Here is a 23,392-nt window from a genome sequence, read left to right as displayed (position 1 = left end):
ATACTTAACCACTAGACCACACTCTCCAGTTAAAATGACTTGGACTTAGACTAGATAAAGGAAAAGTAAGTGAAGGATATAATAGAGATTTATAGAATTACACATAAATTGAAGAAGAGAACTCTTTGTTTCTCTCTCATAATACCAGAACCTTATTAGTTACTTGGTTAGTGGGAGACTCAAGACAGACCAAAATAAAGGGTAGTTTTTTAAACAGTGCACAGTTTACTATTGCAAGATGTGTTGATGGCCGCCAAATCAGATGGCTTTAGAAAGAGATTGGAGCACTTTATGGAGAACAAGGATATCAATGGCTGGTGATCATAATGGCTATATTACTATCCCCCAGATTAGAGGCAAACATGCTTTTGTGCACCAAGTGGAACAATGCTGAAAGAGAGCTACAACCTCATATCCTGCTAGTTAGCTTCCCAAAGGCATCTGGTTAGCCACTGTGGGAAAGGGGATGCCGGACTACCTAGATCTCTGGTCTGATTCAGCAAGGCCCTTTTATTTATTTAGTTATTTATTTATTTAAATTTCATAAAATTAGAGGCCTATTAGCATCATGCTCTCTGGGTGGCCATTGCAATAAAAATAGCAACAATGACATCAAATGCAATAATACAGTTAAAACATAATCAATATACAAGATAAAACACTATATATGTGTGTGTGTATATATATATAATCCGACAAACATAAATTAATATAATTAAATTAAAACAGTGCTGTCGATATAGAACATCTAAATAGTGTCTTTTGTATTGCTCACACCTGTATACTGCTCTTTTGATGACCGCAACTTCAGGTGATGACTTGCACAAAAGCCATCAGTGATCAAACATTAACAGACAGGCTGTTCATATCACCTCAAAAACAATACTTTTTACCTCTTCATGCACCCATCTGTAAATCACAAATTGCTTAGTAATCAAGTAATACGATTTCAAAAGTGGATCAGTCCACATTATTATGTTATATTACTCCAGAATAACTACATTACCTTGAGTTCTGACATTATGCAGGATTACGTGATATTCTTCCTTTTCTTCAGGAACATGGTCATCCAGCAAGTGAACATAAAATGTTGCATTCAATGATCCCTGTTATTTAAAGGCAGAAATTAGTGACTCGCGACTCTGCAAGGAGCGGAGTGCCAGGAACAGTTCAGGTATATTAACTCTGTACCAGCTACACTGGCTTCCCATCGAAATCCTGGCTCAATTCAAGGTGCTGGTTATTACCTATACAGCCCTTAATGGCTTGGGACCTGGATACCTGACGGAACGCCTTCTTCCATATTTGCCCTCCCGCCCCTTGAGATTGGCAATAGTGGTTCTCCTCCAGGAACCCTCCGTGAAAGATAATAGGAGGCAAAGTACCCAGAGGAGGGCTTTCTCTGTGGTGGAATACGCCTGGCACCATCATTATTTGTTTTTCGGCACCAGGTTAAGAACTTTTTATTCCAGCAATATTTTAATAAGTTTTAATATTGTTTTTTCTATGTTTTTAGCTGCAGCCAGTGTGGGTCAGGAATTTATGTTATTTATGTTATATTTTATATTGTAAGCCGTCCTGAGGCTTTTTTGTGAATAGGATGGCATATAAATATTTTAAATAAATAAATAAATAAAACCACAGTCCCTTGTATCCTATAGCTGTTTGACTAGCACCAAAGGCTGCATCTGTGCCACTATATCCTGTGTGAGGCAAGTAGATACAGATTTTCTTGATTTTGGATATACAGCTAATTCTATTATTGTTTCTATCCTTCATAAAGATATTGTGACAATAGACTTTCAGGAATATTAGACTTTCCATAGCAGATCCTATTATGGAACAGACCAGCATCAAACCTCTTCTTCCCTGCCCTGGTGAAGACTTTTCACTGTGTAGATAAGAACGCAAGTAAGCAATTAAGGCTACAATACCATACAAACTTATCTGGAAGTAAATCCTATTGTAGACAACAGGACTTACTTCTGAGCAGACCTATATGGGATTGCATGGCAAGTAAGGGAAGGTAGCTTCTCTCCAGATTTTCCTGGTTCATATGACCTCTTTATTTTCATATAAAGGCAACAGCAAAAACTCATTGTTATTACCTCTAAAAAGAAGAGTACGCCAGAGATATTTTCAAAGTTTTGTTCCAGATGGTGCCCAAGAATTTTCCATTCAACAGTAACATTACCAGCTCCTGGTGCTGTCCTTAGCACATGAAACTGCAACAGCTCTCCTAGAAAGTAGAATAAAGTATAACCTAACAGTAACTACAGGGAAAGAGAAATCAGTTTTGGGTCTAGCCTTCCAGGAACTTCTTGTGCACAAGGTGTATTACAAACAATTTAAATTCCCTCAACTATGCCAAGACAGTCTTAAGAAGCTCCACTTAATTTTAATGGTAAATGTGCATAGCAAGTTTCTAATTAGTTTCAGTTACTTGATTTCAAAGACCTTGAAGCATGCAAACAATAAATAAAATAATTTCAATATCATTATTAGCAAGCACAAGCTCAGACATAGTTTGACAGAAAACCTTGCTTTAGAAGTTTTATCTAATTAAGTATTTTAGTATTAAGCCATAAAAATGTTAAATCTTGAAAATGTATCTTTCACTACAGAACAAAAAGTAGAGAAAGAATGAATAAAATGCATGCTGGCAACTTAAATGTAAATAGAATTGAAGCAAATTATCACCAGAACATGCAAAAACATCAAAATAAAAGCAAAATCCTGCAGACTAAAGGAAAATGTAAATGCTGTATGTACTAGGTATTTCATATTACTTCATAAAATGGTTCCATTACAGGAAAATATACATAGAGTAACATTCCTAACTATAGAGGAATGTTACACAATGCATGCAGAAAAATGCTGGCAGTTACCTGTATATTCCATTTATTTCAGATAAAACTTACTTGATACGATCAGTGCTAAACTTATCTTTTAATTAAAAGGAGAGAACTCATAAGAAGTCACTTGAGTTTAGCATACCATGTGCACAGATATCCATTCATACTTTGGTATGTAAACAAATACATAGCAATTGAAATATAATAAAAACACATTGTGAGGATATGGTGTAGAAGTCAGGAACATTAGTCATCAGCATGGCCATGGCTTTGTCAAGCTGCACAGTTTTGTAATTAGGACAGCATTGATCACGGTTCCTCAGCTGAGCAGTTACTTTTGTTCTGGTATTGTACGTCCACGTTCAAATAAATCAAACAAATATGACTGATTGATATAATCAAGTATACTAAAGTCTGCAAAGATTGTAACAAGCATAAATGACAAGAAAATAAACTGCCTGAAAAGGTATCTCTCCACATTGAAAAACAAAAACAACATAATTTGGCCTTGCAGAAAATCCATGTTCCTGAAATATTATGCTGTCTATGTATTACTACTTCCTTTTCCAGGTGCACAATGTTTCATTTTGCCAGTACATACAGTATTGCATGGCCAAAAGGGAAGAAGATCCATATAGCAAAGAAGCATCTAGTTTACACATTATCATGCATCATACTATACATTATTGAAATGTTCTTTATACTAATTAGATATTCATATACATTTATTAAACCATCATATTTTAAAAGTAATTAAATATTTTCTGAATCTGAGATTCTGATTTTAGAAAATAAAGATAGAACTAGTCATTAATCTCTTTAGATTCACAGGCACATAAATCACTTATTAAGACCAGGCTGTGATCGTGTGCAGTAATGCCATAATTGTACTGTGAAAGCACAGCATTTGTCATTAAGGCTGCAAAAATAAGGAATGCCTTGAAATCTCCAAGTTGATGTGAGTGCATGTGGCTGAGCTGGTTCTCCAGCGGTCAAGGACTGTTGCTTATTATTATTCCTTTCAACAGGAGGACAAACTAGAGAAATATGTGCAAATAATAATTCGTACTGGCTACAATTTAGCTTTTCTTAGCGCTGAATATTTTTTCAGTAACTAAGCTCAGGCCCTGGCAACATGAACATTTTAGCTTTAAGGTGGTTTCTTCAGATTTCATTCCAGGAGGAAATATACACCCCTTACATGGATTTTGTTTTTTGGGTGTATTTTCTTCCTATATGTTTTATTGACCAATTTCAAAGTAATAGCATAATATAGGAGATTTGTGGCTTTTTAGGATGCTGAATTTAAATAGCTGACTTCCTTTTCTTTAAAACAAAACAAAACAAAACTGGAAAACATGGGAGAAGCCCTGGAAGAGAAAAACATCATGAGAAGGTTCTGAAAACTTCTGGAAGTAACACAAGCATACAATACATGCCTTGTTCAGAGAAGCCTTTAGAGTACACAGCTCGGAGACAATTGAAGAATCTCACATGATAAAGAAATAGGGCAGGGGTGTGCAAATGCTAGGTCTGTAGATCTTTGGGACTTCAACTCCCAGAAGCCTCTGCCCTTATGGTTAATAGTCACAAATAAGCCAAAATTTAAACAGCAGACAATTCACCTTCAGCTACCCCTCCTGTAGGGTACTGAAATTAAAATGCCCCATTGATACATTAATCTCTACATGAGATGGCCTTAATTTGTTACATGAGCAGAATAAATCTGCAGTCACTTAAAACGCTAAAGACCAAAATTGGAATGTATATGTGTGTTCTCATATAAATATTGTTACACTCCCCAAAATACTCTAACAACATAGAAACATAGAAACAGAGTAAGTCAGAAGGGGTCTCCTGGGCCACCTAGTCTGACCCCCGGCTCCAGGCTGCTCCATTTACGACATGCCCACCATGTGCATGTCTAGCCTACCTTTGAACACACTCACCAATTTTTTTTTTAATTGCATCCACCAATTCACTGAAAATCTGAGCTTGTTGAATGGTTCCCCTGCTTTGTTTATTGGAGTAATGATGGGAAAGTAATTAATTGTATTATTCAATGCTGCACTGAAATACATTCTAGTCTGTCGGACAATTTTGTACTGATGAAACATTTGTGATAAAACTGGAAGACAACCAAGTGTATGACTAGAACACAGCCAGGATTGCAGGCCACGATAGCCTGTCCCGAGTAAGCAGCCATGGACTCACTCAAGTGATCTGTATCTCAGGGCAGCGCAGCATACAGGTTTCAACACGAAAGGAAATGGTTGTCTCCTTTTGTCTCCTACCACATGTCAGTGCCAGCAGTAGCGGGAAAGGCAGACGCCAATTGCCAGGATCACTCAAGAACTAACAGAAGTTTTGATGCAACTGGGAATGCAGTTTGGTTACGGAGTAAGGTTAGAAACTGGGGAGTCATGAATGTAGGCGCAGGTTTCCCTAATATGTAGAGTTCTCTCAACTAGAGGCATAGCGATGCTTCACACTGGATGAAGGGAAACTTTGCCAACTTCAGCATTTCAGTTTTTGAACTGATTTTTTTTTTTAAGACCTGTATCTGGGCTCCTCTTAGCCTTCAGAAGTGGAAAGGTCAGCACCCACTACAGTCTCTAAGTTCTATAAAAGGATATGCAGTTCCAGAGCGCATGCTGGGTGTGGGGGGAGGGGGAGGGGCAACAAGTAAAATAAGGCCGTTGGCAAAGGTTTCATGAAGGTCACCATGGTATTTGTGTGTATTCCTTGCGCTCACCGATGGCTCTTCTTAGCTTTTCACTTACAGCTGCTTTGACATGCTGGTCAGAATCATGAATGCGGAGGAGAAAGGGATGAAAGCTCAGTCATGTAACAGCACAAAGCCAACAGTGATGACCATTCTGAATGCTTCAAAGTGATACGATGACCTTTCATGTACAAGAGATGTGTACAAAGATAAGGGAGCTGATACAACTGACTCTCAGTAAAGCCCCTTAGTAAAAAGTACATTCAAGGCATGTGTTACCTTTATTTTGAAATCTACATTTTCCCAGTGTATTAGCTATGGTATTTTAGGATAATAACTATCATTTCTCATTTAAGTGCAAGAGAAGGTAAGACAATAGCTTAACAACAAAGCACAGATCAATGGCAAGTCATGCTCAACCCATTCTCCACATTGCTGTTTGGAGTGGACCATGCAGAAAATGCAGCAAAATCTTTAGATATCAAAATGTCATGTTAAATATCAGCAGAGCTAGACTTTGTCTAGCAACTGAAAGCACTGAAAATATTCATCTGACTTTACATGATTCCTCATTACTCAGTTCCAGCAGAAATAAAAGAACAGTGCTACTTTTCACGTGTATGCTTCCATAATGGTCAGTCTCCTAACACATGGCATAGTCTGCCATTGGTATTCTACTGAATCTATAGGAATCTTAGGACTATAGGAATCGGAGGCACTGGTTGTGGATTTGCTCACAGGACTTACCCTACAGGCCTAAGTGTATTGTATTGCAAGTAAATCCCATTGACCTTATCCACTGGGTAAAGTGGCAAGGACAAGACTATACAACAATTCACTTGCGTGTTTGTGCTTGTGTTGTTCTTACCTTACTGCTAACTGTGCATGCATTCTGGATTATGAAAATACTCCTCTTGGAGTCACTGTAAATAAGATGCTGCTGTTATGACAGAAAAGCCAATATGGCCTGGGGGAGGCCATATATAAAGAAAAGATTACCATTTCTCGTAGGAACCCAGCTATTCGTGTATCTCAGGGCCACAGTCAGCTTACAGCCTCTTAAAAGCACTTTAGATATAAAGGCTTAGCTACTGAATTCCTTCACTAAAGAAAATAATGTTTCAGTCAGGGGCTCACCTAATATAAGCAAACTCTTTTTAGCATGAGTGGGAGTTACCAAGAATAGTAAAGCTATTTTGGAAAGAAGTGGGAAGGGCACTGGTCTGTGCTAGCTCATTCTTACTTCTGGGGCAAGGGACCAACGTCTGTTTCGCACTGCCTTGGCCAACACTTCGGTTATCCGTAGAAGATTATTGGGCCAACACAAAATAGAAGAGTCGCACATCTGTCCGTATTTCCCTTAAATGGCTGGAAGGATTGATATTTCATAATAGTAATTGATGCTAAAACAGATTCAGAGGGAAAATGTTTCAAATGGAGCTTCAATCAGGGGCCTTCACAGGAAACTTGGGCAGACAAATTGAGGAGGTGCCAAACTAAATGTGGTATTGAAAGCATCTTTGCATGAGTGTGTGCTTTTATGAGAGTTTGACCATCATCAAGAGTACAGCAGGCAGTGAAGGGGGATTTTAACCCTTTCTTCCCCTGCTATGGTCCTGAGAAAAATCTTCCCTCAGAAAATACTAAAATGTAATCCTTTTGTCCATTGTTTTTATTAGTATTATTAATTTTGCTTCTATACCTCCCAATAGCTGAAGCTATCTGACCTGTTTATGGCAGCACAGAAAATATCATAAGAGTACAACATAAAAATAGAGATAACAGTAAAGTATCATGAAAATAATACTACAACATTTAAAAGTCAGATTTAAAACACAATTCAAAGAAAAATAGGAAGTGGCACAAATTAAGGGAACAGCCTGTTAGAAAGCTGACATAATGCCCTAATATACGATTTGAGCTGTTTAAATCCCCGTTCAAAGAAGAGATTCAGAGATACTGAAGTATGGCACCAGGGATGCCTGAGTGGAAAGATTGTTCCATAACTGGGAAGGCCTTGTCACCAACCAAGCCTCCCTCTGAAGTGACAGTCAGAGGCAGGTCCCAAATCTTTATCATGGTGCCCATGATCTATGATGCTATGGGAGAGGTGCACCATCAAATATTGCAGTCCCAAGCTGTACAGTGGTTTATAAGTTAAACCCAGCACTTTTAATTGAGCTTGAAAATACATACAGCCAACGCAAATGGGTCCAACTTGTTGTTATGTGTTTAGACCTTCTGATCTCTATTAGTAATCTGTCTGCAGCATTTTCCACAAGCTGCAGCTTCTGGACAATCTTCAAGGGCAGCCGTCATTGTAGTTCTGAAAAATGACTCTCCTGAAAAGGTAATGTTTGTGCTAGGAGAAATGCAAATTTCCTACCAATGCAAATAGCTTCTTTGAAAACAGGAGGAATTTTCATCGGGATCTTAGCAGTAAAGACAGCATCAAACTCCCATTGCAATCCCAGTAATGCTCAGACTCGTCTCCCAGGGGCTATTTGTGTCTTAAAACATGCCAAGTTCTATGCATGAATGCCCTGAACATCATGTCTACTTTAACCTTGAATCTCTACAAAATATTGCTTAATGAAACCTTTCTCCTTATCTCCTCAGAAGATCTTTTTTGGGGGGAGAGAGAATGGGGCATTTTGGGGGTGTTATTATTTATTTGATTTAAAACTCACTGTAAAAATGGTTGAAGACACTCAGTGTTTTGTTCCTCACATTGTCAAACTGCTGAGTAAACGGAAGCAAGCCTTCATGGAGAAAAAGTGTTAACAAGAGGATGGATAGTGCACAGGGTCAGGGGAGTGAAAACAGAGAGCAACCCACCTTCGTGGCCAATTACAGACCTCGAGGCTGTCTGAAAGGCAACTGTGCCAGCCACGTTGTCATTGGCCAGAATGACCACCGTGACAGTGTCCGAGCTGGGCAGGATGCGGCTGCCACCATCTGTGTGGGTCAGGCTGATTATGATGCTTTCATTATCCTCAGGCTCAGAGTCATCCAGAATTGTCAATGTAATTGCCTTTTTCGTTTCACCTGGCAAAAGAAATCAGAGATCTCTGCCTAATCGTTCTACATGATCATGCCAGCATTTGGCAGAATCTGTATTCCACCTAACTAAGCAAACTAATGAGGATTCTTGTGGCAAGCTCGTAAACATGGGGAAATCAGCTCATGGTTCTGTGTGTGCATTTTCCTTTTCCTACTTATTCATATGCATTTTCCCTGAGTTTTTTCCCTGAGTGTTTTATAAAAGGTAAAGTTTTCCCCAAGTCCAGTTGTCTCTGATTCTAGGGGGCAGTGCTCATCTCCATTTCTTAGCTGAGGGAGCCAGTGTTGGTCCACCGACAGTTTCTGTGGTCATGTGGCTGGCATGACTAAACACCAAAACGCACAGAATGCTGTTACCTTCTCACCAAAGTTGTACCTATTTATCTACTCACTTTTGCATTTTTTTTCAAACTGCTAGGTTGACAGAAGATGGGACAAAGCAACGGGAGCTCACCCTGTTGTTTGGATTCAAATTGCTGATCTTCTGATCAACAAGCCCAGCAGCTCAGCAGTTTAACCCACTGTGCCACCCACATCCCGGAGTTTTTCGTACATGGTGGCTAATCAGGCTAATTGTTTCCTGCCTCCAAAAACTAGGGCTGAAGGATCAAACTAAATATTCTGTTTAGTTTTTTATACCTTTCTATAAAAAGGTAAAGTTTTTTATGGTGGTGCATGGTACGGTGGTTTTCATTATGCACAGTCCCACCTGGGATCAAGACAGCAGTGTTGAGGAAGGAGCATGGTGTTAAGCCTTGTTTGTTGGTTTGTTTCCATGAAATGTCACATCCATCCAGCCCTGGCTCTACCATGCATGCAAGACAGACTGTTCGGCTTGGTCCTGGGATCTTCAAAATATGCAATATCTCACAACTAAAAACTGTTCTTCATTATATGTCAGTCTGAATCATGACTAGGGTATTAAAGTGATTAAATCTTCCAAAATGCATGTGCTAGGATTAGCTAACTTCCATATTTTACCCTCTGGATGGAAGTGTTCAGAGAATTCCCTTGCTGTGCATTTGTGTCCTAGATAACAACATGCACAGATAACAACATGCACACATGTACTGTCCCCAGCACACCTGATCCAAAAGCTTTAACCTTATTCTTTTCCCTGAGTAGGATCACCTGAATGGAGGCAAGATAAAGGCTCCCTCACTACCCCTGTGGTCTTGAGCAGGCAATTTTGTGTCAACTGATGGAAATGCATCAACCTTGATACCAGAAATAATTTGAATGCATATCAAAATTATGGGCCAAATCACATCTTGCACAGTTTGATTCAGCTCATAAGATCAGTTCTACCCAGGGATAGCTACCATGAGACATTTCTCCTTTTTTGGCAGTGTTGGGCAAAATTGAGCCCCTGAATTGGCTTCTTTATCTGAAGAATGTGCACATCTTGCACACTCATGAAATCTAAAGTATGATTTGATTGAAGGATGCTGAACTAAGAAGGCACCACATGTGTAGGTCCCCACTCCCATGTGCTTCAGGCAGTCTCCAGACACCATCACCCTACAAGGTTACCACGTAAGTGTTCTGAGTAGCATGTCATTATTAGGTACCCTCCCAAATTCCTTACCTTCTGCAAAATTCAGGATCTCCCCATCACCAGTGAAATCCAGATTTGGGGTAGCTGTGCCACCAGTTATGCTCCACTCCACTATCACCTGACCCAGACTACCTTCTGTTCGATCTATCATTAATTGCACCGTATTCTGGGGCCATTCTTGAACTTCCACATAAAGACCATTCTCAGTTGCATTGGGACTGATGCTGTAGATCACAAACACACCAAAGGCATCCCCATTCATTAGTATGACAACTGTAGAGCTGTTTGGTTGTCCTATGATTGGCTGATTTTCTATGCTGGCAGAGATGTTCATCAGTGCAACTTTTAACAGAGAGATGACAAACTTTTCATCCAGTTCTGGAAAGTCATCAGGAAGGATGGTTACTGTGAGATTTACAAACTCCGCTCCATCTGCCATGATCACCCATTGCCTTGTAACAGATTCATAGTCACTACTAGCAATTGCCCTTGTACTTAGAATAGAGCCTAGAGTGGTAAGGTTTTTCTTGTAGGTCCAGAATCCTGAGCTGTTCGTGGTTTGGCCACCCCAGGAAGTCACCCAAAAGCACAATGGAATTCCAGAAGCACTGGAGGAGGAGAAAGCAGAACATGCTGGCTCTTTCAGGCACAGCGATGCACAAGCGTACAGGGAATCATTTGCTAAGGAGACATTGACTCTAGTCATCTCAGTTAGTTCAGGCATTCCTGGCACAGGGGCTTCATAGCAGGACAGTACACCCAGGCCTTGCTCGACTGCAAGAGTCACAACATCCATTTCAAAAGTGCTGTAGAAAATCTGCAGCTGGCCAAATGTTCCACCACTGCAAAAAGAAAAAGCAAGAGAGTTCTGTTAATCAAGACAGTTCCTCTTATACTGTTAAATACTTGAGAAAGAATGTTCGTGTGGGGAAATGCAAATTCTAAAACGATTCTGCATTCCCAAATATTGTAAACGGCTTAATTGCTGTAACATCAATCCAGAAGTTTTTGGCATAACCAGAAAGGAAAGAAGTCAGTGGAGAAGAAAGTGGGCATTCCCTTCACATTTAGGGGGAAATGGCAAAAATGGAGAAGAAAGAATATGCCCATTATGTTATATCCAATTTTAATCCTACGTAAAGGAGACCCATTGAAATGCATGGGACTTAAGTTCAATCAACACTGAATACAGTCCATAGAACTGATCCCTTTCACCCACAATCTCCCACAGTAATCAAGTGCTGCGACAGACAAGTTCTCCAACGATTTCAGGGGCTGGAAGCCTCCACTCTGTGCCCAGTTATTAAAAAGCTTCTTTCTACTTTTCAGCTTCAGCCTCCCAAGCCACTCCCCCTCTGTCATATTTTCCTTGCTACCTGGAACTTCTTTTGTTCCTACCCAACCTTTGGATTCAGCCAAAATTCATACTCAGAAGTACATTATTGAATATATGCAAAAGTGTACAAGGGAATCACAGTTCAGGTCCCTTACAATATGTTTTACCATGTTCATTAAAACTGTATAACATAAAGAACCTAATGGTACTGTGGCTTTCCTCAATGTTGTTATTTTGCATTTTTGTTTACATGTTTCCATTCTGTGTTTCTGTAAATGTTACCTACTCCAAGCTTTTCAGGTAAGAAATAGGTTATACTCCTGACAAACAGAGACAATGGCTAATGCAGACATCTGTATAACAGCATGTTATATTCTTGTTTAGGAAGAGATATGCTCTTCAGACATGTCATATCCCAATGGAGGAGCATATGAAACCCAAAGGCTGAAATTCAGGCATTTGGGGCTTCTTCCTTGATTTTTTCTAAGTCGCTCACATCCTTTTCTGCAACTGTATTTGGTCTCAGTCCTCAACTAATTTCTGGCTGTTTCATCTGATCTGCTGCAGCTACTCACAAAATGGTTTAGATTACACAATGAATTCCACTGCTAATCTCTGATTCAACTGCATCTTCTATTTCAGTCTGAACAAGAATTCCTGCATATAACATCAACTTTTCCCAGGTACTCTGCTGCTATACAGCTGAACAATTATAAAGCTATCCAACTAGTTTGTTGTTATGAATAGTTTCTTCTTGGGAAAAATAGCAATAGCATAGTAGAAAACCGACCTTCTCTTCACTGTTACGTTTGCAATGGAACTTCTCTCCAGTGGCTCTTGAACTCGGTACAAGGCTTGATGAAATGAAATGATGCCATAAGGTTGATCATTGGCAGGGATGATAACATTTGCCACTCCATCTGGTCCAATAGCACCTCCACTGGAGGCGTGAGTTAACTCCACTCGGATAACCTAGAAAATATGTTAGGTGGCCTGCAATCTCATTTGAGTGTGAAAAGAAATCACCACTTTGAATCGGACTGTAAACAACTACTAAAAATCATCCATTGCAAAAGGATGTATACTTCAGATAATGTATTGTTCAGCACAGGTGTGGGATAAGGTGAGGCATACTGTCTCCAGTACTGGAAGTAACATATACCCCACATGACTAGAATGCTCATAACAGAGATCAGCTTTTAATGTTCCCTACACTTGATACATCTTAGCAGATATTGAGTTGCTTCTAATTATTACAGTCATCATCTCCGAGCTCAGCGAAGCAAATTAAGAAATTTCATGTTGACTTTCTCCTATTCCTACTGGTGCTGTAATTGAGAAACATTCATCATCATTGTTAGATTGTAGTCAAACATTAAACAGCTAGGTATATAGTTTGCCTCTAACCAGTAGTTTGCAGAAGAGCTTCCATATCAATTTTTGCTTTTGCTGATGCTATACCTTTTGGAAAGTCAACACAGGAAATTAGAGATGAATGCATAGGGGTCATAGCTCAAAGACAAAGCAGATGCTTTGCATGCAGAAAATGCCAAGTTCAATCTCTGGAATCTCCAGTTTAATAAAAGGTCAGGTAATACGGCATGTGAAAGACCTCTGGCCAAGATCCAGGAATGCCAGTACCAGTCACTATAGACCATGCTGGACAAGATGGACAATACCTCTTTCTCCTCTACATATCTCAGGGAGACTGTGAAACTTATGAACCCATGTCTAGATGCTGTTTTAGGGTGGATGAGGGTAAACCTGTTGAAAATTAATCCAGAGAAAAGGTACTGTGGGAAACTAACTACTTTGGGTGGAGGTTTTGAGCTTTAAATATAACTCCCCTACAAAATGGGTCCACAGAATTTCCATGCCAAAGTTGAATTGCCTGGAAAATCACAATATCAGTAGATTAAAAGCCAAGGAGTTGGATCTAGATTTGCATTCAGTAGGTTTTAGCTGCTGCTGGAAGACAGGGATGCAGCAGTGCTTTCCATCCCATCCCCTCTTTCTACTGCAGCCTCCTAATAAGCTGTTGGATTGTGGTTCTGGGGGCTGCAGAAGAGTTGGGGCAGGATCCCAGGGCCTACAGGAAGAAACCCCCAAAATCACTGCCCTGTCCCCTTCCTCCAAAGAAGTCTCCACTAAATCATGGTTCCCCCTACAAATCAAAGGGACCTTTCAATTTGCAGAGGGAGATGCCTGGATCTAGTCCAAAGTTGCTTTTATTATTTCCTGGCAAACTGTTTTCACAAGTGACTCATATGAGCCATTTAAAGTTGTATAAACCAACATTTACCAAAACGACACAATAGGCATTTCTTTTCACATTTTGTCTAGCTCCTGAACTCACCTCTTCAATTTCTGGAATATCATCAGCCATGATCTCCAATGACAAATTCTTCATGGCTTCCCCAGGAGCAAATTCAATGTCCCCCGAGAAGGTCCACAAGTCACTGGTGGCAAGTTGTCCATTAATGGTGGCAATCCATTTGACAGTCACGTTACCAAGTGTACCCGCATTGCGAATAATTGGCAGATCAGTCCTCACCATGCCGACCTCAGGCTCTTCGGCAGCAATTTCAGTGATCTGGAAGACTAGTAGAGGAGGGAGCTTTGTGCTTACATTGGGATAAACCTTTGCAAGATGAGGTTGCTTTAATAAGTGGCATTTATGAGACAGAACACTAATAAGCAGCAGATTTAACCAGCTGCAGGACAGGCCTAGACTGAATACACTTCTATAAAAGAGAAGCCAACCTACAGTCAGCCCCAGAAATGCAGAAATGGAGGAGACGACAGGCCCACGTTCGAGTAATAGAGATGCAGTGCCCATCAGGCTGCCCCAGCCTGTCTTCCCCCAGTCCTGTTCAAAAGGGGACAACCAGTAACGTGTGATCTAGATCAAGGTCTGCTGAGACCCAGGTAAAGATGGTGCTGCCAGGCCTGCTATAAACTGCACCCATCTCTGCATATTAGCTGCTACTGCAGAACCTCACCATGGTGGCCAGGGGTGGATTGTTGTGTTGTGTGAACCCAGCCACACCGGGTTTTGGGGGGTTAATAACCCATGTTGCTGGGCTCAGACAACACTACAAACCATCTCTAGCTTACAAGCCACCATAGTTTATTGTGTTTTGTGAACCTAGTCAGTGCCTCACATAGCCTTAGTAAGTTGACCCTGGATTCTGCAGGATGGTTCCCCTGCTAATCAAAGTTGTTAGTCGCTCTTCCAACTGCAGATGAACTTTGTGCCACCCCAAGTTTATTTATTCTATTATTTACTGTTACATTTAGACCTCACTTCTTTTCTTGCAAGGAACTCAAGGCAACTTATACAATCCTCTAACTCTCCATGCTGACCTTACAAGACCCTGTGAAGAAGGTTGGACTGAGAATCAATGCCTGGTCCAAAGTTATCCAGTGGGCTACATGGATGAGTTGTAACTTGAACCCATGTCTCCCAAGACCTCATTCAACCTTCTAGTCACCTAGCTACCAGATATGGACACATGGCCATGCCTTTTAAAATTACCTCATGCATTTAGTCATATTCCATCTCTGCTCCAGGAAGTTCAAGATGACTGTACATGCTTCCCCCACCCCCCATTTTATCTTTGCAACAAAGCTGTAGAGCATGTTAGGCTAAGAGAGAAATGTCCTTGATGTTCACCCCTCCATGTACTTTTCTTCCTTTGCCATTTTTTCAGGCCATTGACTAGGCTGCTTGGTGTTATGGGGAAGCACCTAACTACACAGGATCGGCTTAAGCCTTAGGGACAAGCTAAGTTGCCTTCCTTGGTGAAGAGCAGGCTTACTGGATGAGGCAGGTGTCAGACTGGGACAACAGTAAGGACAAAGAATCAAAGCTGTTGCTCCCCCAGGCCAGAGTCAGGATGGGGCAGAACAGTGGCTACACTGGCTGTAAAAAGAGCGCCTATACAAAGGCAAGCTAGGTGCAAACACATCTTAGTCTTGAGATCTAAATGCCAAAATCTTTGAGAAACCAATGTGAATTGAAGGCCACTAATCTATGGCAATTTGGGTAGTCACATGATGTCCTGCAGCTGCAAATTGATGAAGCAATCTCTAAACATTTTGCCAGAAACAGACACATAGTAATCACTGCTCATAAGAGCAAATGTTCTGGGAAACGGCCATGCCTTGTAATTAACTGCTCATTATACCAGCTACTGTCCATCTGAGGATGGGACTATACCATTGGAACACTCCATCTTACCAAAAGAGCCAAATGGGTCATCAGAGGCCTCAATGGTGATAACGGCTTGAGTGAGACCTCCAAGCAATGCGCCCCCCGTTGTCTGATTGAGCAGCTGTACAAGGAAAGACTCTTCAACCTCAGGGTTGATATCATTAATTATATAAATTGGCACAACTTTACTGGTCTCCCCTTCTAATAAGACAACATCTGATGAGGCTATACTGTAGTCTTCACCTGTACAGGAAAAAAATGACAAAAATGCTTAAGTGATACTAGAAGAAAGTGCTTACTTAAACATTTGAAGATTTTGCATTCCCAAGAAATGCAAATAGAAATTTAGTTCTGATGAGAATTAGGTTGTGGGTGCATATGAAGAGAAATGTGATGAAAATGCTTGAAAGAATAGTGACTATTACATTCTATTAATGTTTTGCAATTATATGCCACCTTTCTTCCTCTTTCAGGGAACCCAAGGCAGCTTACAAAATTCTCCCCCTCTCTATTTTATCCTCACAACAACAACCCTGTGGCATAGCCTAGGCTGCCTCAAAGTCACCCACTGGTTTCATGGCTGAGTGGCCACTAGAACCCAGATCTCTGGAGACCAGCCCATCATTCTTAACCCTAAAAGGTATTTTGCAATTATGTCTCTGAAGCAGGCCACACCTGGTGCATATATAAAAGTCCAACAACACCCAGCATTTCTCAGCCAGCATGCATGGGGCACACTGGTCCATTCACACAGTTTAAGCCACAAGAGTAATGGATACTCAAATAAGGCAAATGTGATCATATAATTTTTGGATTATCCACCAACCTGAGCATAGGGGTTCTATGCTCTACTGTAGTTTACTCATCATTATTTTGCCATTTGTTGGAAATGAACCTACATTTTTGTTGATTTGCCATTTCAACATGATTTAATCCACCTCTCCTTCTTACCAGCAATTGCGGTTATTGGCGTCACTTTGAATTTCACTGAGACATCTGCAAAAATTCCCCCACTTCTTGTGACATTGATTATTGGTCCTATGTAATGTTCAGCCACTCGCACAGCTGAGGCTGACAGCTGCAGTGTTCCAAAGGCATCATCATTGGCATTGATAATGATGCGAGCAATTGTATCACTTTTAGGCCCGAGGCAAGGAGAATCTGAAACTAAAACACAACAGAACAGAGTTGACCCAGAGGCCTACTTTAATGTGCATAACAGGAATACAGAACCTAAGCCCAAGACCAAGTCAGCTGGCCCGGTTTCTTGGTCCAGCCTTCTGTGGTTGCCCAGAATAACCAAGCTTCTCCCCTCTGGCTTCACCCTTTCCCCCAGTCATTTATTGTTTGGTAAGTTTTTGTGCATTTTTCTCTACTCTGAAAGATTGGAAATACTCTATTAAAGCCTTCAACAGGTTGGCAGTAATACCTTTAAGCCAAAATATGTCAGTAATTCTGGGTTTTGTACTGCCCCTTTTCCTTTGCCCCGTTATTAGTAGTAAACCCATAAATCTGCTCTCCCTCCACAGCTCCAAGACTTTCTTCCAAATGGAATATGGCCCTCGGACTGAAAAAAGTTCAGCATCCTTGGTCTATACTCTTGGAAAAAAGATATTCACAGCATTTTATCTAAGGGCAGCAAACACAGTATGCCAACAACATTTAGCTAAACAATCTATTTCAAATTTTTACAGAGTCCTAAACAATATGTGTTAATCACAAACTAAAGAAGAATACAGCTGATTTCTGAATTGTCTTTTAAAAGCTGTATGCTATGAAAAGTTATACTAAAAGAAGAAGTCTGATCTCATTTCATTTATTAGCCCCAGCCCAAACTTCTAATAATGCATAAGGCAGGACAGTACCAAAGCTTGAGTTGTATTAGCTATGACAACTAAACAGAACCTTTGCATTTAGACAGTGCATCTCTCAACGACAGTAAAGAGGGTAAGAAAACAGAGAAAGGCTGTTGCACTCATGTCCTTTTGTGGATTCAGAAGAAGCCTGCATTTCAAAAACAGAATGCTTGATGGGTAGGCAATCCTAACTCCCCTGGACAGTTGTTCAAGGGGAGTTATGATGGGTGCGAGTCCCCCACTGTTGGCAAAGAATTGCTCTAGTGACAGCCATGTCCATGCTGATAGAGGGCAGTGGAAGTGCATTCCGAAATTGTGCATTGGTATGCAAGGAAGGATCCAAAGGCCCATTGCTACTCAAGAAGCCCCTGAGATTCCACTTTCCCTCTTCATTAGCCTGGAAATGGCATATATGCCCCACCTACCACCACCACTGGAAGTAGTTGAAGGGAAACAGAAAAACACATAACATGGCAGAAAAATAGGTCCCCTCCCAACACACTCCTCCTCGTCCTTGCTATAGTGCACCAATCAGGCCTTGAAAGTGGCAGATGATGGACCATGTCCTGGAATTCATGCTACCCTATTCAACATTGCATTGCAAATTGGTCTTTGATGCAATCCACCAGGACAGAGCTGGCTCCAGGTTTCTGAAGGCCTGAATGGGCATTTTCCTACCCTTCCCTCTCATTGTGATTGTTACCAGCTGCTCCTGTTCCTCATCTTCTCCCTCATCAAGACTACCACTTGACAAAAAGAGCAGGTAGACAATGGCATTTTCTGCCTTCTCACCATCACCACTCTCTGAGCTACAGCAAGTGTCCAGTGAGCAAACAGAGAAGGAGTACATCTAGGGTGGTATTGTCAGTGCCCCCACCCCAGGAAATGGGCCCTCAGCAGTGCCCAGCCATGCCTGTCTTCTACACTGGCCATGCACCAGAGCTTCTCGTGCCATTTCTCCTGAGCTTAATAGAAACAGGTTTTATTCTCCATTACAGTATCATTACTGGCAGTGGTAAGGTGAAATATACATGTTTCTCTCAGAACTTCATATCTGAAACAGTTCTGCTTATTGTGAACTAAAGGAACAGTAACTGGACAGCTTGGGCAACTCTGATGTGCAAAATAATATAGAATTTTCCAAATAAGTGCATTAAGGGCACTCTTTGTTTTTCACTGTGGATCCAGAGATGTCAACTGGATTTTCTGGGCCCAGCATACTGCATCTTATGGATAGGAGTCCCGTATAGCCTCCTTCTCCATGACTCTGTCTAACCATGGCTTTGAAGCAATCTACACACTCTTACTGGAGCCACCAGTAGCCCTTGATTTGAACTGCTTCCAAGTATTGTAACATATAATGATGCATCAGATATACATTACAGAGCTGCCAGCTCCACCCACCAGAAAAAGCGAACAAAACAACATTTCTAGAGAGACACAATGGAACCAGGGTTCAAAAAAGGAGGATATTTGGGATAACTAATAAACCCAATACTAAGCTCAGCATGTCACCTTGACAGAGTTCCACCCTGCATGGCAGCCTGATAATAATCATAAATGAAGTAAATGAAATAAACACACTGATCAATTGGAAAAGGATGTGACAAGCTGACAAGGCAGAAAAAGCAGCAACTGAGGCAGCACCCAAGACCAGGTAAAGCATGTCATCAGGATCATTTCCACCCCATTCAGAAATTCATCTTGTCATTTTGTTGCTGGTAAGGAAATTGCACTCCTTCCATCACACCATTTACCATTGCCTTACCAACGTGTCACTTCTCTGTGGATAAGTAATATCAGCACATCTTTAAGGAGTACTTATGACATCTTAACTGGCATGCTGCAGCTACATTTCATTCTTTTGTTGTCTTTCACTCATGGCAAGGTCTACTTATAAACTGAGTCCCGACATTGATCAGAAACCAGTTCTACAGTTGTGTTCACCATGCGCAGGAGACAACAGCCACCCCACAAACCAAGCAGTCTGTGTGTCATCACTTAGTATAATTCTGCACAAGAAAGTTTAATCTGAACAAGAAAATATAATTTGGTTCATGAGTTTGATGTCAACATTCTTTTCCATGTTATTACTGCAAATCTAGCAAAGTCTGGAAATATAGAGCTTGTCTTACTTGCTCGATACTGGACTCCTTTTATCAAGGTAACACCCAGCAGCTCCACAAACACAGATTCCGATTTCTCTGGTTCACTGTCATCCAGAATAGGGAGCTCTATGGTAGCTTCACTTTGGTTGGCTGCAAAGATTACAAATCCCGAAACAGGAAGATAGTCTTGTTCCCATGTTGCCCTGGCAACATTTGATGGCAGATATGGTGAATCATCCTCATCTCCCATGGTTCTAAATGTAACCTTGACTACTCCCAGGAGCCCTTTTAACCTTACTATTGTAAGCGTGACATTCTTGGTTTCTTCATCAACCTTGATTGGCCTGTTTTTCTCAGAGAAAACTAAAAGCCCATAGGGGTCATCATTTGCAAGAACAGTCAGTGCAGCATCCGTGTGTATTCCAAGACGGCCACAGGAAACATTGATGAGCAGAACTGAAAATGTCTTGTCTAGTTCTGGAGTTTCATCAGGCAAGATCTGCACGATGAGCTTTGCTTTCCTTTGCTCGATATTAAAAGTTATGTTGCCGGAGGTTGCAACCAGATCTTCGGTATCATCAGGCACTATGCACCAATGCAAAGTCACCTGGGACAAGGCACCACGATTTCTGACAACCTAGACAGCAAAAGAGTAAGTTATTGTTGCATCAAGCAAGACAAAGAACCTCAGCCGATGATATGTCTAAGCCTCAGTGCTGCCCTCACTGAGGAATAGCCCAGAAAACTGGACCACTTCGGTCAGCACAAGGAATTTGGGACAGGATTGACAGGTAGACTTCCCCTGCTTATGCAAAGCCATCTTTTTTCTTCAGATGGAGGCTGCTGATTTGTCTCAGGCCTTGTTTGTCACTTGCTAAAATCTACCATTTTTATAGCTAACAGAAATCTTTCCAATATCAACTGAGCAGTTGTGCATAAAATGTCGGATGCTGCCTACGGATCTCAATTACTTGTTCCAAATGAACAAAGGGCAGCCACTGCAGCAGCAAAGGCAAAGTTCTACCTGCTCTTGCATATGGTCACCCTGACCTCTTATGTTACCCCTAACTGCCCAAATTAGCTGAAGGGTCTAACATGTCGCCTCTCCTTCCCCTCATTCTTACCTCTCAGTCCTATGCATGGTACACATATTTGCAACAATGCAAAAGGAATCACCAATGTGAGTCTTATTTTTTGTAGCTAGGTAGTTCCTGCATTATAACTAAGCTATAAATTTGGAAATATATGCAGAACTGATCTATGTGCATTTTACTGAGTTTACCTTGACAAGTCCTCCCCTTCTTTCACTTTTTTTTCACTCCCAAAATTTAGAAAGTCTACCTCACCAGAATGTAGTATACTTCAATCATGCCAGGAATGCTTTTCTTTCATATCTATATTGTCATAGAGAGGCTATTCACATATTACCCAGGCTCCCATACTGTATTTGCATGCTCACAAGGTCAAGGAAATCACAGTCATCTGATGCACAATGCTCAGATGGTCATCCCAAATTATAGAATACTTTCCTGGGCACAATCAAATTCCAGGCCATGTGAGTGTGAGGATGGATCTCTTGGACATGAGATGATTACCTGGATGCCCACAGAGTAAATGAGTGCATCATCCACATTGGAGTGCAATAAGGGAGTGCAATTTTGCTCCAATCCTTTCCTACCTCTCATGTGGTCCCTGCCTACTACAAAGAGGGATCCCAGTAACATCAGTTCCCTCAAAAAGGACCTCCAAAAGTATGCAGACACATAGCATCACTGCAAAAATTACACTATGGAAACTTTAGGAAATGCTATGGGTAGGTGCAGGGAAATATCCGTAAACATGCTGACCTCAAGTGCGACCGTTCCAGCTCCATCCTCAGGTTCCGTTCCATTGACAGCAAAAGATCCAGCACCAAACTCAAAGACACCATGAGCATCATCAGAAGCTTCAATGGTCACTATGATGTGAGATGCTATTCCCAGGCTGGCTGTTGGTGAAGCAGCACAAATGGAAGTTTGAAGCAGAAAACTCTTGAAAGCATCTACATTTTCAATATGTGGAATGCCCAGTGGGAAGGCCCTATTACTATAACTAAGAATGATAACAACAAAGTCTGTTCTCTATAATACCGATTTTAGTATGAGCAAGTATAATTTAATTAGGGCAGTTAATTTTTTCGTCTTTCCCCTCAATCCCCTACATACTGGGAGAGTGGGAAAATCTCATTGCACAGGGTTTTCTCTAACCCTTTCTTGAGAATGGGTCTTCTACTGCAGGGCTTACATCTGACTAAACATTCTTAAGTTTGTTGTATTGGGCTTATACATACTCATTCAAATATATACACCATATGCCTAGAATATACACCATATGCCTAACCGTGGAAAATTACTGTTATGTAACAGTTCCTAAACATCTCCTTCCAGTTTCTCCAGAAATTATGAAAAAAAAAATCTAGAGGTAGAACTCAAGAATGATGAGCAATTCAAGGAAATTAAGTGTTCCCTTCCCAATTAAATGGTGAAATGGGATGTATTATGGAGGAAGAGACAATTTTACACGTAGATTGATCTATTTCAGCTCCAAGTCTTCTAACCATTTGCTTTAACATATTCAACTTTGGAAGTGTTTTGCCAGATAAGCTTCAGCTAATCTAAGGTAAATGTTTGGATTTGATTGCTTTTCCACCCGCAAAGGAACATCACCAGCTTGCAGAGCAGACATGTACTCCTATACCCCATTTTTCCAGTAGGGAAACAAGACTAAAGCTGCACCATAATGATAATCCCAGCACCACCCAGAAATGATCATCTGCATGTGTTAAGTCCTACTACATGATTTTTTTGGATGCAGTTTCAAAAAGGTGCTAGCATTCCTAATGCCAATTTTCAAGCAAGAGAGACAAAGATTATACATTGTGCCAACTGCATGTTAATGCAAATGTTGACCATTCTGTTATTTAACAATATGATTTTATTGACTTCAGCAGATAATTTTTAAAGAGCTATACTTATAAAAGCAAACGTCAAAGGATGAAACATTGACTAAAATGGTATCATCAATCAAGGAAGAGTCAACTCTAAGAAAACACAGAAGTTAATAATTTTTATGTCTGAAAATGTAAATGCTCAACTAATGAGTGAAAAGATTTGGTGATGTTACCAAATCTTGTTGGGTAGAACCCAAAGGCTTTCATTTTAATTTGGAACCCTGAATCTCTAGGAAACCATCTGTCCCACCACCCTGATGTCCATGGGCACACACTGAAACCTTTTCAGTACCTAGTGACACCCCTGCTTGAGAAAGAATAGCATACAAAGTGTCAAGACAAAGGAAGAAAAGAGAAATATCATTGGAGATAAGACAACAGCAAGAAAAAAGAGAGCAGTATCTCAGGTTAAGCGTTGGGCAATTAGCCTGCTTCAGTTACACTTTTACTGAAGGCAGGTTCTTGATGATATCCTCTTCTGGTTGTAACACTCTCTGTTTTCCCACAATTATCTTTCTCTTTCCACAAAAAAATCCTTCAGGGAAGAAATGACTGAATAGCAGCATAATGTCTTTTTACCAGTGTTGCCAGAAGCACCCTATTACACTGCCATTACACTTAAAATAAAGGGGGCTGAACTGCCCCAACTCTTGGGGGACATATGTTCTTGAGAAGAACTTACAACA

General features: G+C 40.7%; 1 protein-coding gene across 1 annotated transcript in view; it reads right to left on the bottom strand.

Annotated features, from left to right (window-relative positions):
• Nucleotides 1–23,392, bottom strand: part of ADGRV1 (adhesion G protein-coupled receptor V1) — a 307,411-nt gene that overhangs the window by 205,662 nt on the left and 78,357 nt on the right. The window contains exons 27-36 of the mRNA XM_044446125.1: nucleotides 21,565–21,704; nucleotides 19,745–20,354; nucleotides 16,705–16,920; nucleotides 15,781–15,996; nucleotides 13,894–14,138; nucleotides 12,328–12,509; nucleotides 10,232–11,043; nucleotides 8,419–8,628; nucleotides 2,109–2,239; nucleotides 1,007–1,106 (exon numbers count right to left, since the gene is read on the bottom strand). Of these exons, the coding sequence (XP_044302060.1) occupies nucleotides 1,007–1,106; nucleotides 2,109–2,239; nucleotides 8,419–8,628; nucleotides 10,232–11,043; nucleotides 12,328–12,509; nucleotides 13,894–14,138; nucleotides 15,781–15,996; nucleotides 16,705–16,920; nucleotides 19,745–20,354; nucleotides 21,565–21,704 (2,862 nt within the window). The remainder of the gene's footprint in view (nucleotides 1–1,006; nucleotides 1,107–2,108; nucleotides 2,240–8,418; nucleotides 8,629–10,231; nucleotides 11,044–12,327; nucleotides 12,510–13,893; nucleotides 14,139–15,780; nucleotides 15,997–16,704; nucleotides 16,921–19,744; nucleotides 20,355–21,564; nucleotides 21,705–23,392) is intronic.

The sequence above is a fragment of the Varanus komodoensis genome, unplaced genomic scaffold (assembly GCF_004798865.1).
Source record: "Varanus komodoensis strain SLA01 unplaced genomic scaffold, ASM479886v1 scaffold5, whole genome shotgun sequence".
In the NCBI taxonomy this organism is placed as follows: domain Eukaryota; kingdom Metazoa; phylum Chordata; class Lepidosauria; order Squamata; family Varanidae; genus Varanus; species Varanus komodoensis.
Note: the sequence above shows the minus strand (reverse complement) of the source record. Positions and strands in the feature narration are given on the sequence as shown.